This window comes from Somniosus microcephalus, chromosome 11 (genome assembly GCF_052327205.1).
Source record: "Somniosus microcephalus isolate GS21.2 chromosome 11, FLI_Smic_1.0, whole genome shotgun sequence".
Classification (NCBI taxonomy): Eukaryota; Metazoa; Chordata; class Chondrichthyes; order Squaliformes; family Somniosidae; genus Somniosus; species Somniosus microcephalus.
Genome location: NC_140997.1, coordinates 141,859,054 through 141,877,586, shown reverse-complemented (window position 1 = coordinate 141,877,586; position 18,533 = coordinate 141,859,054). Strand labels below are relative to the sequence as shown.

The 18,533-nt window shown below is 48.6% G+C and overlaps 1 protein-coding gene across 1 annotated transcript in view; it reads left to right on the top strand.

Annotated features, from left to right (window-relative positions):
* grip2b (glutamate receptor interacting protein 2b) overlaps positions 1-18,533 on the top strand; it is a 445,227-nt gene that overhangs the window by 299,732 nt on the left and 126,962 nt on the right. The window contains exons 17-20 of the mRNA XM_086001324.1: positions 861-1,005; positions 1,274-1,413; positions 2,261-2,437; positions 13,710-13,866. Coding sequence (XP_085857450.1) covers positions 861-1,005; positions 1,274-1,413; positions 2,261-2,437; positions 13,710-13,866 — 619 coding nt within the window. The remainder of the gene's footprint in view (positions 1-860; positions 1,006-1,273; positions 1,414-2,260; positions 2,438-13,709; positions 13,867-18,533) is intronic.

The window sequence follows — 18,533 nt, the reverse complement described above, 5'->3', positions numbered from 1 at the left end:
CCTGGGGATATATGTGCACAAATTGTTGAAGGTGCAGGGCAGGTTGAGAAAGTGGTTAAAAAAGCATATGGGATCCTGGGCTTCATAAATAGAGGCATAGGGTACAAAAGTAAGGAAGTTATGATGAACCTTTATAAAACACTGGTTTGGCCTCAACTGGAGTATTGTGTCCAATTCTGGGCACCGTACTTTAGGAAGGATGTGAAGGCCTTAGAGAGGGTGCAGAAAAGATTTGCAAGAATGATTCCAGCGATGAGGGACTTCAGTTACATGGATAAACTGGAGAGGCTAGGGTTGTTCTCCTTAGAACAGAGAAGATTGAGAGGAGATTTGATAGAGGTATTCAAGATCATGAGGGGTCTAGACAGAGTAGATAGAGAGAAGGGTCGAGAACCAGAGGACACAGATTCAAGGTGATTGGCAAAAGAACCAAAGGCGACAAGAGGAAAAACTTTTTTATGCAGCGAGTGGTTAGGATCTGAAAGGGTGGTGGAGGCAGATTCAATTGTGGCTTTCAAAAGGGAGTTGGATAAGTATCTGAAGGAAAATTTTTTGCAGGGCTACGGGGAGAGGGCGGGGGCGTGGGACTAGCTGAAGTGCTCTTGCAGAGAGGTGGCACGGGCTCGACGGACCGAATGGCCTCCTTCTGTGCTGTAACCATTCAATGATTCTATGACTCATAACTGCCCTTTGTTTGATCCTACAATCACTGTCTGACTGGAACTGATTACTCCATAACGCTGAGATTCCCAGTGAATTACTGCTTTGTGTGGTAGGTTCTCCTCTGGTCCAACCTTTGTCCAACAAGAAGTGTTGTGCTGTTCTGTCTCGTTATGTTCTAAATCCTCTGTCTTCATCAGACGAACAGGAAAGCACCGGTGCCATAATATACACTGTGGAACTGAAGCGGTACGGTGGGCCATTGGGAATCACCATCTCTGGGACTGAGGAACCTTTTGATCCCATTGTGATCAGTGGGCTCACCAAGAAAGGACTAGCTGAAAGGTAGAAAATCCACAACGAACCTCTGCATGTGCTTTTTGTGTCTATTAAGGTGGGGGATGTCACTGCTGGAGAATGGAATGATTCCACTGTTTGTGCATTTAACGTATCGATCTGAGCACTCCTGAGTGAGTTACTGCACAGGTTAGACGAAGAGTAAATTTCAGTGGGGGGGGGGGCAGAGAACTGAGGGAGGGGATCTTTTGGGAGGGCGCGGGGAAGGTGGATTTTGATGCGGACTTTGGGTTGAATTTTCGTTCTATGTTTTTAGGACTGGGGCCATTCACATAGGGGACAGGATATTAGCCATTAATACCGTGAGCCTTAAGGGCAAACCGCTGAGCGAAGCCATCCACCTGCTGCAGATGGCTGGCGAGACGGTAACCCTGAAAATCAAGAAGCAAGCAGACCGTGAGTATTAACTGCAGGGGTGTTGTGGGGAACGATACCGGGGCTTAGAGCGTTAAATTATGAGGGCAGGTTGCATAAATTTGACTTGTATTCTCTTGAGTTTAGAAGATTGAGAGGTGATCTGATTGAGGTGTTTAACATGTGAAAAGGATTTGAGAGGGGAAATCAAGAACGAGGAGACACAATCTTAAAATTGGAGCTAGGCTGGTCAGGAGGGAAATCAGGAAGCACATTTTCACAGAAGTTTGGAATGCTACCCCCCCAAAAAGCTGTTGATATTTGGGACAATTGGAGCTTTCAGGACTGATTTTTGGTGGGTAAGGGTATCGAGGGGAATGGAACAAAGGCGGAAAAATGGAATTAAGATACAAATCAGCCGTGATCTAATTGAATGGTGAAGCAGGCTTGAGGGATGAATAGCCGACTCCCTTTCCTAAAGCTGTAAATAATACGTGTAAAACTTGCACTGCAGCAACTCGCCAAGGCTTCTTCGACAGCACCTCCCAAACCCGTGACCTCCACCACCTAGAAGGACAAGGGCAACAGGCTCATGGGAACACCATCACCTCCAAGTTCCCCTCCAAGTCACACACCATCCTGACTTGGAAGTATATCGCCGATCCTTCATTGTCGCTGGGTCAAAACCCTGGAACTCCTTCCCTAACAGCACTGTGGGAGTACCTTCACCTCACGGACTGCAGCGGTTAAAGAAGGTAGCTCACCACCACCTTCTCGAGGGCAACTGGGGATGGGTAATAATTGCCGTCCTTGCCAGCGACGCCCACATCCCCAGAATGAGTAATAAAAAGATATCTATGTTTAATTAAAATTGCAAACTCTCTTGCAGGTTCTTTTTCAAAGAAACCCAGTGCGATGGGTGAGCTGAGTGACCCTGAAGATGAGCTCCCTGACTCACAGAAGACCAGCAAACTCTCCAAAATCTACTCAAACACCATTCCAAGCATGGACAGTGCCATGGAATCATGGGATGGCTCGGGGATTGAAGGGGCCTTTGGAAGCCAAGGTGAGGTTTTTGGTCATGCCTGTTGTGTTTGACTGGAATGTGCCCATTTCCACATTCAGTTCATATTCGTGACCAGGGGGTTGGTGATGCATTTTGGTGCACCAGTGCATTGTGCCAGGGAGAGGTAGGGCACGGTTTTGTACCCGTTGTTTCTCATGTGAGTTCCCAGTCTCAGCCATGCAGTCAAGGCAATGCCAAATGGAGCCCAGATTTTTCCCTCCGGAGGTGGAAGCAGAGGGACAGGGGCAGCGACAATGTTTGGCTTGGGTGGTGATTGGCTGCTAGGCAGGGGCACAATTTGACCTTGGTGGTGATTGGCTGCTGGGCAGGGGCACAGTTTGACCTTGGTGGTGATTGGCTGCTGGGCAGGGACACAGTTCTTTGATCTTGGTGGTGATTGGCTGCTAGGTAGGGGCACAGTTCGACCTTTTAGGTGATTGGCTGCTGGGCAGAGGGCACAGTTTGACTTGGGTGGTGATTGGCTGCTGGGCAGAAGGCACAGTTTGACTTGGGTGATGATTGGCTGCTGGGCAGAGGGCACAGTTTGACTTGGGTGGTGATTGGCTGCTGGGCAGAGGGCACAGTTTGACTTGGGTGATGATTGGCTGCTGGGCAGAAGGCACAGTTTGACTTGGGTGGTGATTGGCTGCTGGGCAGAAGGCACAGTCTGACTTGGGTGGTGATTGGCTGCTGGGCAGACGGCACAGTTTGACTTGGTTGATGATTGGCTGCTGGGCAGGGGGCACAGTTTGACCAGGCTGGCGACTAGATTTAAACTGGCTTCACTGTATTTTCAACTCTTCTTTGCATCTCACTGCACTAGAGGTATTGTGGTCAAGGTGAAAGACTATTTAAATGATGCTGGCTTTGGATGGCACCCATGGGCACGATCCAGGTGCAACTGCCAGGACCACTGCCGGTGGAATTTCTGACCCTTTGGCTGGTCGGACACACAGCGGAATATGGCTGGACTGTATTGAAAGTGTTTGCTGCCATCCTGTGGATTTGTTTGTTATTGTACAAATCATATCTTCAGTTAAGCGAAAAGTGTCATGCACAAGGGTTGCTGCCAATCTGAGTTTGGAGTAGACATTTTCTAATATGCCTGTCTATGTGTATGAGACTGCAATTAAAGGAAAGATTTGCATTTATATAGCGCCTTTCACAACCTCAGCACATCCCAAAGTGCTTTACAGCCAATGAAGTACTTTATTAGTGTAGTCACTGTTGTAATGTAGGAAACGTAGTAGCCAAAATTGCACACAGCAAGTTCCTACAAACAGCAATGAGATAATGACCAGATAATGTGTTTTTGTGATTGTGATATTAGTATTGGCCAGGACACTGAGGAGAACTCTGCTCTTCTTCAAAATAGTGCCATGGGTTCTTTTACGTCCACTTGAAAGGGCAGACAGGGCCTCGGTTTAATATCTCATCCGAAAGACAGCACCTCCGACAGTGCAGCACTCCCTCAGCACTGCACTGGAATTTCAGCCTGGATTTTCTGCTCATGTTTCTGGAGTGAGGCTTGAACCTACAACCTTCTGACTCGGAGGCGAGAGTGCTAACATGGAGCTTGGAGTGCCTTATGCGTTCTCAGCTCAAGCATGTAGAGGACCTATGCACAGTAAGCAGGATATACCGATCTTGGGACACTATTAAAGGAACACTTCCCGTGAGTTGGACATTATGGCCCCCGTATTTACAGGGAAGCGTGGAGGGTGCGGTGGAGGAAACCAGGCAAGGCTGGGGATGCGGAAGTCCTGCCAAATTTAACGGCAGGACCTCATTATAATTTTTTTCTTCCTTGGCTGTCACTTTGGCCGGCTGCTGGGTGGGAAAACCAGCGGCAGGAGGCCACAGCTGGGACTCTTTGTGGGGGTTGGGGGAGGGGGAGGTCACCGATTGTGGCAGGGGCTAGAGAGGGAGGCCAAAGGTTTGCTTGAGGTGCCATGGAGAGCACTTCTGCTCCTGGCCCACAACATCAACAACAACAACTTGCATTTATATAGCGGCTTTAACGTAGTAAAACGTCCCACGGGAGCGTCATCAAACAAAATTTGACACCAAACCATATAAGGAGATTTTGGGACTGAAGCTTGATCAAAGAGATAGGTTTTAAGGTGCATCTTAAAGGAGGAAAGAGGAAAGAGAGGTGGAGAGGTTTAGGGAGGGAATTCCAGAGCTTAGGTCTGAATTGGAGGAGCGCAGTGATCTCGGCGGATTGTAGGGCTGGAGGAGGTTACAGAAATAGGGAGGGGCGAGGCCAGGGAGGGATTTGAAAACAAGGATGAGAATTTTAAAATTGAGGCGTTGCCGGATGGGAATTTCTGCTCATCCAGTACTGGATGTCGGACAAGCAGTGTGATAAATTAGAGAAAGTGATCGAGAGAAGTGGTGGTGAGGTAGAGCTGGGTGTCATCAGCGTACATATGGAACCTGACGTGTTTTCGGATGATGTCGCCAAGGGACAGCCTGTAGATGAGAAATAGGAGGGGGCCAAGGATAGATCCTTGGGGGACTCCAGAGAGAATGGTACAGGAGTGGGACGAGAAGCCATTGCAGGAGCTTCTCTGGCTACAAGGAGTGCTGGAAAAGGCATTTACCTTGTGGAGCCAGCAGCTCCCGCCTCCCTTTCACTGCTGAGATCTGGGAAACCCAGTCAGCAGCAGTGAGTTTAAATCAGGCTCCAAATTGCACTGCAGGAGCCTGATTTAAATATGATAATGAGGTGCCCCACCTCTCCAAGACGGGGCACTCACACGCTTCGCAATCCGCCGCCGTTAAAACAACAACGAGCACATAGGCATTGTTATGAATCTTATGATCCATGAAGAAAGACTCATGAAATAACACTGGACGGCCAGTTGGTGGCGCTGTCCAAGGAGTATAAATACTCGGACGTGGGCCCAGCTTGCCCAGGACATTGTGTAAACAGGAACTAGTGAAAGATAACTAGACCTCCATGTTTTGAAACAAGTTGATTAAAGCCTTGCTTTATACTCGAACCAAGTGCATAGTGAGTTTTATTACATCAATTTAATCAACTTGATATCGACTCCATGCTCTGAGTGATTTCGAGAACAGCCAGCTATGACTTCAACTGCAGTAGGGAACTCCAGCGTAGTAATCAATCCATCATGGACAAACTACTCAGACCCGCCCATCTTGACCTGGACACAAATTCACGTACAACTGCTAAGGTATGGAAACACTGGTATCGTACCTTCAGCAACTTTCTCAGGGTGTGTGGTGAGAATGTTCCTGATAAATTAGAGATACTTGCCAATTATGTATCTCCTCATGTGTTTGACTATATCGAAGACTGTGTAGAATATGACTCCGCTATCCTAATATTACAGCGGCTATATGTTAAGGCCCCAAACAAAATATTTGCTCGGCATCTATTGGCCACAACTCGACAACAACCCGGGGAATCACTTGACGAATTCCTTCAAAAGCTTCACAGGCTCAGCAAGGATTGTAACCTTAAAGTAGTCACAGCTGAGCAGTGCCAGAAGGAGCTAATTCGCGATTCCTTTATTAATGGAATTACGTCTCCCTTCATACGCCAGCGTCTGTTGGAGAATAAAACCCATGAGTTACAGGCTGCCTATGACCAGGCGTGTTCCCTGGACTTAGCAAAGAGGAATGCAGATACCTATTTTTTACCTCATGCACGAGCTGCTACTATCTATTTTAATGACTCCTTCGATAGGTCTCGGGCGGAAGCCCTCACTGATGATGACTCTAACCTAACGGATGACAACCCTACCCTAGAAGCCTTCACTGATGACGACCCTGCCCTAGTGGCATCTTGGCAATCTGGAAGGAAGTGTTTCTTCTGTGGAGGTGCGTTCCATTATAGGAAATTTTGTCCTGCTCGTAACGCAACCTGCAATCATTGCAGCAAGAAAGGTCACTTTTCTAAGGTATGCCAGTCAAGAGCCTCTGTTAGTAAGAAAGGCCACTTTTCTAAGGTATACCGGTCGAGAGCTCCTGTTAGTTTTGCAGCTGCTATCTATGAAACTGCTCCTCCCCCAAGTACCACTACTAAGGTTACAGCTGTCAAGGGTAAAATTGCCCCTCCTCCCATCACAGCTGTTTTCCCCCAAAGTCTGTCCCATGCAGCCACGAAGGTTTTGGTAAATGGACACATTCTGAGCGCACTAATCGACTCATGCAGCTCTGACAGCTTCATTAGTGAGCGGGCTGTCAGTAAGTTAAAACTGCGTATTTACCCCTCGGACAGGGAAATTGCAATGGCTCTGACGACACTGACCACCAATTCTTCTGGCTTTTGTCTTGTCGACCTTATTTTTAATGGCCGCACTTATTTCTCCACCCGGCTCGGGGTGCTCAAAACCCTATGCAGTGATATGTTCCTGGGACAGGATTTCCAGAAACAACACAAAAGACTCACTTTCGAGTTTGGAGGGTCAAAGCCAGAGCTTACTATTTCCAAAGTACCGTTTTGTGCGCTTTCGGCGGCTTCGCTCGACGAGCCCTCCTTGTTTGCCAATCTTTCCCCCCGATGTAAGCCCATAGCCACTAAATCACGACGTTTCAGCCAAGATGATCGATCCTTTATCGAGGCGGAAATCTCTCGCCTTCTAGCTGATGGTATCATTGAGCCATGTTCATCTCCCTGGTGGGCTCAAGTCGTCATTGTTAAAAATCCTCTGAAGCAACACAAGAAACGTCTTTGCATCGATTACTCGCAAACTATTAACCGGTATACCGACCTGGATGCCTACCCACTACCACGCATCGATGACATGGTCAATAACCTTGCCAACTACAAGGTATTTTCAACTTTTGATTTAAAGAGCGCATACCATCAAGTACCGTTAAAGGACTCTGACAAACAGTATACGGCTTTTGAGGCCAATGGTCGGCTTTACCAGTTTTGTCGCCTTCCATTTGGGGTCACCAATGGGGTGGCCGTCTTTCAATGGGCAATGGATAGCCTAGTCAAACAAGAGAACTTAACGGACACTTTTCCATATCTGGATAATATCACCATTGCTGGTCATGACCAAAAGGAGCATGATGCCAACCTCCAGAAATTTTTTGACGTTCTCCGTCGTCGCAACTTAACCTTAAATGAATCCAAATCTGTGAAATCAGTACCATCAGTCAACATCCTTGGCTACTGGGTGGGCAACGGTGTCATCAAACCCGACCCGGAGCGACTTCGTCCGCTTCAGGAGCTCCCTCCCCCTACGAATCTCGGCTCTCTTCGTCGGGCACTCGGCATGTTTGCCTATTATGCGAAATGGATACCCCACTTCTCCGACAAGATCCAGCCCCTGCTTCACGCGATGTCATTTCCGTTGGAAGCAACGGCTATTTCAGCTTTCAACCTCCTCAAGCGACAAATGGAAAAAGCCACGCTTCGCTCCATTGACGAAACTCTCCCTTTCGTGGTCGAGTGCGATGCATTGGAGGTGGCAATCTCGGCTACCTTGAATCAAGGTGGTCAACCCGTTGCATTTCTGTCCAGAACTTTGCAGGGTAGCGAGCTCCATTATTCTCCTGTCGAGAAGGAGGCTACGGCCATCATCGAAGCTGTACGTCAATGGAGTCATTTTCTCACTCGTCGCCATTTCACACTTATAACCAATCAGCGCTCCATGGCCTTTATGCTGGATAATCGGAAACGCACTAAGATCAAGAATAACAAAATACAACTCTGGAGGATGGAATTGGCCGCCTTTGGATACACCATACATTATCGACCCGGCAAAGAGAATGTGGCCACGGATACCCTCACGCGGGCATTCTGCACTTCTATGTCAACTTCGACTCTTGCGGATCTACACACTGACTTATGCCATCCTGGCTTTACCCGTATGCTGCACTTTGTGCGATCTAAAAATCTCCCATTTTCTACGGAAGATGTGAAAAGAACATGCTCCTCCTGTCGAATTTGTGTAGAATTAAAACCGCAATTCTTCCGTCCATCGGATGGCTCGCTCATGCACGCTATGCAGCCTATGCAGCAACTCAGCATTGACTTTAAAGGGCCATTGCCTTCCTCAACGCGAAACACCTACTTATTTACTATGGTGGACGAATATTCACGCTTTCTCTTTGCTTTCCCCTGTCCCAATATGCTTACTTCTGTAGGGGGTGGTGTGTGGCACGTGCGCCCAGTCAGCTTCACCTCTGACTGTCCCTTGAGCGGTTCGAATCGCTCCCACACCCCTGGATTCTAGACACCGAACTTAGGTACAGGCGGCGATGCAGAAAATTGAGTAGATAAGTGGTTTGGTATAAGAAAACCAAGATTTTATTAAAACAGAATACAACAATCTTATGGAAAATTACTGGTATGAAAATACAGGCATAAACAGTTATACTTATATGGGAATGGGGAACACATGGCACATCGAGGGAAAACAACTACATTAACAATCCCCTTATCCTTATCCCACCCCCTATACCTAACTAGATTAAGCTATGAGGGGCCAGGAATTCATGCTCACCAATCCAAAACCTGTTGCTTTAACGTTGTGAGTTTTGAGGTTTGGTCTTCTATCCTTTGGGGTACTCCGTCGCCACGTGGTCTCAGGGCGTGGTGCTGGAGTTGTTGCTGCAACACACCTTCCCTCTCCTCAGCTATCGTCGTCGTCTCGTCACAATGGGTTCTCTTCTTCTTCTCCCTCGGGCGGTTGTCGGCGGTAACGTTACGGTCGGCGGTCTTTACTGCTTATTCGATTTTACTACCCATCCTTTGAACACCAGCATATTCGTTACGGCGTGGACGCCCTCGTTTAACGCCAGACTATTCGCAGTGTTCAATGCCAACTAATTCTCACTGTCCATACATATACTTTCTTCCCCAAGCGCCAGCTTATAACTAGTCATTTGGTTTTTACCAATGCGTCTTTTGCTGCCCTTCTTTGCTCTTGTCGGTTTTACCTTCTTCTTTATCTCATCTCATTTCGTCTGCCTTTTTCGTGGCCAGTGTGCCCTGTATGACTTTGAACTCGGGTCTCGTTCTCCTCCCGCGTTTGGTATGGATGTCCTTGGTTGTTGCGCTGGGTGGGGAGTGAGAAGAGAACCCGCCATGAGGCCAGGGCACGAGTACGAGCGGCAGCAGCCCAAGACCAAACAAGAGGTCAGAGTCAAGAGAGCGATTGCTACTGATGGGCCTCCAATTATACCCGTTTCTTCCACTCCTTATCTGCGCGCCAAATCAGGTCAGTCCATTGTTTCACTTTTGGCGGGCTGTTTTAAATGATTACAACCATTTAGTCTAACTACTTTAGGAGTGGTTATCAACGGGTCTAATGGCCCTGATGTCCTGGTTGCTTTGTTATGGATAAGACTTGATTGTCTTCATCCTACCTTGATCGCTACTGTGAGCTGTTATCGATTGAACATGCAGGAAGCTAATGGCCACCATTATAGGCCCATCTAGCTTGATTCGATTCGATTCAAATAAATGCGTATTCTGTGTTTACTTTGTCTGGCTGGGCTCCAAAGAGCCTCTGATCACAGATTCCTGCATTTTAATGTTTCGTCTCCAGGCCTGCTTGCTGGCAGAGCCTTGCTTTTAAAAATCCTGTCAATGTTGGTCACAAGGTTTACAGAAGCCATTTTGGGTGCCCTGTTTTTAATAACTTGTCCAAAACAGGGTCCCTTGATCCATAACTTGGGGAGTGTGGGAATTTTGAGAACCCTGCAGCTTACACTTCCACAGTGATCAAATGCTTCGATCAAGTCTTTTCCCTTTGCGGTACGGCCAATTTCATCCACTCTGATCGGGGTCCCTCCTTCATGTCAAGCTAACTCAAGAGTTATCTTTCCCAACGGGGAATCACCACAAGTAAAACGACACCGTATCATCCCATCGGTAATGGACAGTTTGAGAGATACAACGCTATCATTTGGAACGCTGTTCGTCTTGCACTGAGGTCACGCAACCTACCAGACCAGCAGTGGGAAACTGTGCTCCCTGACGTGTTGCATTCCATCAGGTCTCTTCTTTCCACGTCCACCAACGTCAAGCCTCACGAGCGATTCTTCAGGTTCCAGCGTCGCTCCACACATGGGACGTCCCTATCGTCATGGTTAGCAGCTCCCGGCCCCGTGCTGCTCCGAAGATTCGCCCGATCTGCCAAAAACGATCCCCTCGTCGACGAGGTGGAGTTAACGGACGTTAATCCCACGTACGTGCATGTGCGGTACCCTGATGGCCGGGAGTCCACCGTTTCGCTCAGAGATCTGGATCCCTGTCCAACCATTCCCACGGACCCAAATGATAGAGGGTCCCATGGTAATGATGCCGACACTCTGCGCACCTTTGAAGATGACGCCCTACCTGGGACATCAAGAGATCTGCCGGTTACTCCACCGGATCAACTCAGGGAGCCGAGCGCTCGCCATGGGATGGCCACCCGAAGCCAGGACGCCAGTCAATCCCCGGCTATCAAACAAAATGAAGCCAGCTCTGCGCCTGTGGGGACCCACACCCGGAGTCACGATCTCCCCAGTCTCCCTCAGGTCGATCAAGGCGACACGGGCCCTGTCAACCTACCAGTACGGATCAAGTGACCCAGGGACCCAGACACGGTCCGGGGAGACGTGCCTTCCAGCCACAAGCGAAGAGCTAAAAGACTGCGGCTATTCATGGACCGGCTAATCCGTTAAAAGGAAGTCATCGGACTTCCAAATCTTTAGGGAGGAAGAATGTTATGAAAAATAATCAACTTTATTGTCATTGTTAGTGCACAAGTGCAGTACAACGAAATGTAAGCTTGCGGCTCCCGAGAGTGTACATTTTGATTAAGACATTTAACATTCATTTGACTTGTAACATAAACATAAACATAAACATAATAAAGTGCATTGGCAGATGTGCAGGCTTTAGAGTTTATTTGCAGAGTTCAGTAGGATGACAGCCCTGGGAAAGAAGCTGTTCCTAAATCTGGTCGTTCGGGTGCGAATGCATCTGTAGCATCTCCCAGATGGCAGGGGGGCAAACAAACTGTGGCTGGGGTGGGTAGGGTCTTTGATGATGGTCAGTGACCTCCGTAAACAGCGTTTCTGGTAGATGTTCTCAATGGTCGGTAGCCGGGTGCCGGTAATGCGTTGGGCAGTTTTGACTACCCGCTGCAGGGCTTTCCGGTCATAGGAGCTACAGCTGCCATACCACACTGTGATACAGTTTGTCAGGATGCTCTCTATTGTGCAGCAGTAAAAGTTAGAGAGGATCAGGGGTGACAGGTTACATCCCTTCAGCCTCCTTAGGAAACATAGGCGCTGCTGGGCCTTCTTCACCAGAGAGGAGGGATTGAGGGACCAGGAGAGGTCTTCCGTGATGTGGACTCCGAGGAACTTAAAGCTGTCCACCCTTTCCACCACAGCCCCATGGATGTGGATGGGGGTGTGTCTTCCGCCTTTAGACTTCCTGAAGTCCACAATGATTTCCTTGGTTTTCTTGATGTTAAGGGCCAGGTTGTTATCGGCGCACCACTTCACGAGGTGCTGGACCTCCTCCCTGTAGGCTGACTCATCATTGTTGGTGATCTGGCCTACCACCGTGGTATCATCCGCAAACTTGATGATGGTGTTGGAACCATGAAAAGCCACACAGTCGTGGGTGAAGAGGGAGTAGAGGAGGAGGCTCAGCACACAACCTTGTGGGGCCCCCGTGTTCAGGGTCGGGGGGGGGAGGTGTGGTTACCTAATTTGACAGACTGGGGTCTGTTAGTTAGGAAGTCCAGGGTCCAGTTGCAAAGGGAAGTGTTCAGGCCAAGAGTGTGGAGTTTGGTGGCCAGCTTGTTGGGACGATAGTGTTGAATGCTGAGCTGTAGTCTATGAACAGCATTCTGATGCAGGTCTCTTTACCGTCTAAGTGTTTCAATGCAGAATATAGAGCAGTTGTGATTGCATCCTCCGTTGATCTGTTTGCATGATAGGCAAACTGGTGTTGGTCAAGAGAGGCGTGAAGAAAGACTCATGAAATAACACTGGACGGCCAGCTGGTGGCGCCTTCCAAGGAGTATAAATACTCGGGCGTGGGCCCAGCTTGCCCAGGACATTGTGTAAACAGGAACTAGTGAAAGATAACTAGACCTCTATGTTTTGAAACAAGTTGATTAAAGCCTTGCTTTATACTCGAACCAAGTGCGTAGTGAGTTTTATTACATCAGGCATCGTGGGGGGTGGGGGGGAGGGGGCGTTAATAGTGAGGCCTACCTGTCTGGAATTATTTTTTAAAATGTGAACTGGACTCCAAAAAACATTTATTCTGAAATACAGTTCTACTATGTTCCTCTCTCTCTCTGAGAGGGCGAGGAGAGGGTGCTCCCACTGCCAGTCACCAGCCCATGACTCTCGTGGCCAGGAATTATTTGTATGGGTGGGATCAGGCTCGGCTGTGACTCCACGGTCAATCAGCCTGCAGGACGCTCGCTCGGGGTGATTCTGAGATTGCCCCGCTGGCAGGGAACGCAGGACGGAGAATCTCCAGCCCATGCTCCCAGGAGCACCGCATCTCGGAATTAACCCCCAACCCACTAGATTGGCACCTGAAGATTGGGCTGCTTGGGCAAGGTAGAATGTGGAACTGCGTGCTTTTGTTATCCCCAGAATCGATTATTCCAATGCACTCCTGGCCGGCCTCCCACCTTACACCCTGCTTAAACTTCAGCTCATCCAAAACTCTGCTGCCCGTGTCCTAACTCACACCAAGTCCCATTCACCCATTATCCCTGTGCTCACATGGGCTCCTGGTCCAGCAACATCTCGATTTTACAATTCTCATCCTTGTGTTCAAATCTCTCCATGGCCTCGCCGCTCCCTACCTTTGTAACCTCCTCCAGCCCAACAGCCCCACAACCCACCCCCACCCACCCCCCGAGATATTTGCGCTCCTCCAATTCTGGCCTCTTGCGTATCCCCCCCACTTACTTCATCCCACCATTGGCGGCCGTACCTTCTGTTGCCTAGGCCCTAAGCTCTAGAATTCCCTCCCTAAACCTCTCTGCCTCTCTACCTCTCTCTCCTCCTTAAGAGCTTTCTTAAAACCTACCTCTTTGACCAAGCTTTTGGTCACCTGTTCTAATATCTCTTTATGCAGCTCGGTGTCAAATTTTGTCTGATAACGCTCCTGTGAAGCACCTTGGATGCTTTACTATGTTAAAGGCGCTATATAAATATAGGCGTTGGTTGTTTCAGGCACGGTTAGGGACTCCAGCCCATTGCGTAATGTCGACATCATTATAACACTGGCTCCTCTCTCCATTAACCCTTTCAGGTCCCTATCATCAGCAGGCAGCAGGGATTGTGCTGCATCCTCACAAGTGGCAGGATACGAGTCAAAGGAGTAACCTGCCGCCACGAGCCAATCGTCGGAAGAGCTACCCCTGTACAGACGGTGGTTTCAGTGAGGAAGAGTGGGACAAGACAGCTGGGTAAGAGATGGAGCTCCTTTCCCCTCAGTGTTTAGCTCCATCTGTCCCCCACCACCACCCCCGCCCCCCTCCCCCAATCAAGTGTGTTTCAGCTCAGTGGGTTGTGGGTGATGTTTATTCAAATCTTGTTGCCTTCGCTCCGTTCCTCTCCGAAGGCAGTGACCATTCTCTTGGTTGTGCGTCCATAGGCTTTGGCAGCCCTTGAGTAACTCACCCATGTGCCCACTCTTCGCGCATCAGTCTAGACTGTACCCGCACCGCACCCCCGCCCCCCACCTGCCAGAAAGGGCAAGGGCTGCACTCCCGGCACAAGGTCTTGCTTGATAGACACGGTGATTTGAGAGCTGAAGTTAGCGCCTCCCTCCCCAACTCGGATTTGGCCACAATTGGCAGCCTATTACACCATGGCAGGCATCACGGCTGAGCCCAACCCTGTCCTCACCTGACACACACACACATCGGGCCTGGGCCGCTGGATCACGCCGGGATGGAGACCTGGCTGATTTTTATCGCCTCTCCAATCCCAGGGTGCTGAGGCATTTTGTAGCACCTCTAACCCTGTCCCATAACTCGGTACACTTCAGGGACTGAAGCTAGGGCCTGTCTGGAAGGGTCTTTAGGGTTGTTAATTGTGTAGCCCAAGGATTGGGGGAAGAGAGAGAAAACATGAATCGTTGGCCTTGGGGAAGTTTTTAAAGATCGGAGCTGAGATTTTCTGTCTGTGGCTCAACTATATCAAGCGTGAGTTCTCCAGCCGTCCAGTTATTGGGAGGATATGTTCCGATGTCTTGTACACCATGAGACATTCCCTCTGTTTCATGGGATTCTTCCCCCCTCTTTTTATTTGAGCATACTGTTAAGTCTGTGGGTTGTATTATAAATAATCACAGACTCCACTGTTAACAAAATAAAACACGTCTTTATTATTCAGAGGCTCGGGCGATTCTGCCCTAGTTAACGTATCACAACCCTTATATACTGGTGTGGTCACTATCGGTATTACAGTATACATGAGCCAACAAATAGTGCCACACCGAAAGTAGTGCTCTTAAAGGCGAACGGTTACATTCTATAGTTCCCTTAAAGGTAAACGGTTACATACACAACACTCCTCCCTTTTTAGCTTATTACTTACAGAATCCCCTTTAAACATACAATCTTCAACTTCATATAACAGTTTACAGATATACTCTCGATGGAGTCAACGTCATATAACAGTTTACATGTTTAGTCTCTGTGGAGGTTTCCGGATCCTCTCTGGATAACGCCGAAGTGGTGTCGTCATTCCTAGCGGCCCAGTAGGGGTGCCTGGCAAAATCGATTCAGCTGGAACAACAGTGTCAGGTTCATCTGAATCCAATGTTACTAGATCAGCAGTAGGTGTTCTAGGTATTTCAGTTTCAACATTACTCGGGTCAGGTGGTGAAGTCGAGTGCTCATTTGTGGCGGACTCTATGAGCTGGTCAACATGGCGCCTTATTACATTGTCCCCAATGTTCACCGTGTACATCAACGGGCCTAGCCTTTTTTTAATAGTTCCAGGCTGCCATTTTTCTGTACGATAGTCCCGGGCCAAAACTTGTTGCCCCATCTTGAAAGACCTAGTTGCCCTGTCATTGATGTTCTGGAATTGCCGGTTCTCCACGTCCCTTCTGACATTGGGTTTAAGTAGATCCAGCCGGCATCTTAAGCGTCTGTTAAAAAACATCATTGCGGGAGTTTGATTTGTGACCGCATGTGTTGCATTTCGGTATGCCAACAAAAAACTGTCTACCTTATGTTGTAGACTTATGTCTTCATTACTCATGGCCTTTACGGCCTTCTTGAAGGTCTGGACGAACCTTTCAGCCAACCCATTGGAGGCGGGATGGTATGGGGCTGATGTGTAATGTTTAACCCCATTGCTCTTTAGGAATTTCTTGAATTCCTCGGACACAAATTGTGGTCCGTTATCGGAACAGATCTGTTCCGGCAGGCCATTCCGAGCAAACATGGTTCTTAACACCGTGATGGTTTTCTCCGTCGTGGTGGTGGTCATTTTAATTACTTCCGGCCACTTGGAGTGGGCATCTACCGCTATCAGGAACATCGAGTCCATAAATGGACCAGCAAAGTCGATGTGTACTCTTTGCCAAGGAGATGAGGGCCACTCCCATGGGTGCAGAGGAGCCGGTGGTGGTGCGTTCTGAACCCTCTGACATCCTAGGCAATTCTTGGTGATCTCCTCTATGTTCCCGTCGATGCCTGGCCACCACACAAATGCTCTCGCTAAATTCTTCATCTTTACTCCACCCAGATGTCCTTCGTGCAGCTCCTTGAGTACTTTCTTTTGGAGTTTGGGCAGAATCACCACTCTCGACCCACACATTAGGGTTCCTCGGCACACCGACAGTTGTTCTTTCCTCTGTGAGAATGCCTGCAGTGTTGGTTCGCTCTGTGCTGGCCATCCCTTCACCGTTAAGTCATAGACTCGTGAAAGAGTCGGGTGATTCCTTGTCTCCTTCTCAATCATTGAGTTTGTTATCGGCAGACATTCCACAATGGACGAGTGGAACAACTCCACTGGGTCCCCTGTACTCGCTTCTTCTACTGTCGGCAATGGTAAGCGTGATAACCCATCGGCATTTCCGTGTTTTGTTGACCTTTTGTACTCAATGTCATACTGGTGTGCCCCAAGTAAGACTGACCATCTTTGTAGCCTTTGTGCTGTCATGTTGGACACGGCCTTGTTCGGGTTAAATATGGACACCAACGGCTGGTGGTCTGTCAGCAATGTGAACCTCTTACATTGCAAGTAATGGTTGAATTTCTTCACGCCCCACACAAGACTGAGGGCCTCCCTGTCTATCTGGGCGTAATTTCACTCCGCGGTTGTCAAAGATCGGGACGCGAAAGCCACTGGCCTTTCCGAGCCATTTGGAAGCCTGTGCGAAAGTACTGCTCCAATTCCGTACGGTGAAGCATCACACGCCAGCCGAAGGGGTAATGCTGGGTTGAAATGAGCCAACACTTCCTCGGAGGTAATCAACTCCTTGCTTCTGCGAAAAGCCTTTTTGCACTCCTCACTCCACTTCCATGGTGTCTCCTTTCGCAACAGCTCATTCAGTGGATGCAGCACCGTGGACAAATTTGGTAGGAACTTGTGGTAGTAATTGATCAACCCCAAGAATGATCTTAACTGTGACACGTTCCCTGGAGCGGGAGCCTTCACGACCGCTTCTATCTTCTCCGGTGATTTATGTAGTCCCTCGCGGTCAATGATATGACCGCAGTATGAGATTCGTTTTTGGAAAAACTCACACTTATTGCGGTTAACCCTAAGGCCATACTCCTTTAACCTGGTGAGTACCAGTTTCAAATTCGTGAGGTGTTCCTCTTCATCCATTCCCGTGATTAGGATATCATCCAAATAGCACTGCGTGCTTGGAATTCCTTGTAACACCTGTTCCATGGCCCTCTGCCAAATTGCTGGTGCCGAAGCCACTCCAAAGACCAGTCTGTTATAACGGTACAAACCTCTGTGGGTATTGATAGTTAGGTATTGGCGTGACTCTTCCTCAACCTCCATCTGCAAATATGCCTGAGCTAGGTCTATCTTCGTGAAGTGTTTTCCTCCAGCCAACGAAGCGAAAATATCTTCAATCCTTGGCAGCGGGTATTGCACCGAATGAAGCACTGGGTTCACTGTGATCTTGAAATCCCCGCAGATACGGACCTTCCCCGGTCCCCCTGGCTTACTACTTGGTGAGGATTTCATGACGGGTACAATGGGCGTGGCCCACTCACTGTAGTCTACTTTTGACAGAACCCCTGATCGTTCAAGTTCTTCTAGTTCTGCCTCCACTGCTGGTCGTATTGCATACGGTACCGACCTGGCCTTACAAAACTTTGGGCTTGCATGTTCTGCAATCTTAACCCTTGCTTTAATACCTCGCAGCTTACCCAGCCCTTGTTGGAATACTTCTTTCGCTTCATCTAATATTCGGGACAACCGTTCAGATTTGACGTCCTCTTTCTCGTGCTCCACCGACATGGCGTTTAGCTCATGCCAATCCATCTTTATTTTTCGGATCCACTCCCGTCCTAGAAGTGGTGGACCTCCCTCAGGCAGTACATACAGATCCAGACGGCGGTAATTTTTGTCTTTGTATCGCACATTAACTCCTGCCTTCCCAATAGGGAATACTTTGTGTCCCGTGTATGTCTGTAGTACTAATTCTGTATTCCGTAGTGGAATATGTTTGAAAAACTTTTTATAGTCATGCTTATTCATGACCGTCAATGCCGATCCCGTGTCTACTTCCATTTTGACTTTGGCCTTTTCAATCCGCAGCGTCATCCAAATGGTTTGTCTGTCAGCTTCGTTGTTCACGTTGTGAATTTTTAGACTGTCCAGTCCCTTGTATTTGAAGTGTGAGTCGGACTTTTGTTCCCTTGGACTCTCCTTGTACCCTTTTTTTGCGGACTCCCTCTTGTTGTCCGTCATTCTTGACCGGCATACTTTTGCTATGTGCCCGATCCTGCCACATTTCCTACATTCTTGGTTCTTAAACCAGCACTGATTTTGGTCGTGCGTTGTCTTTCCACAACGGTAGCATTTGGAAGTGCTTGCAGTAATTTGATCCTTCAGCACTGCTACGATCTCTTCGAAGGTCTGGTCCACTGGT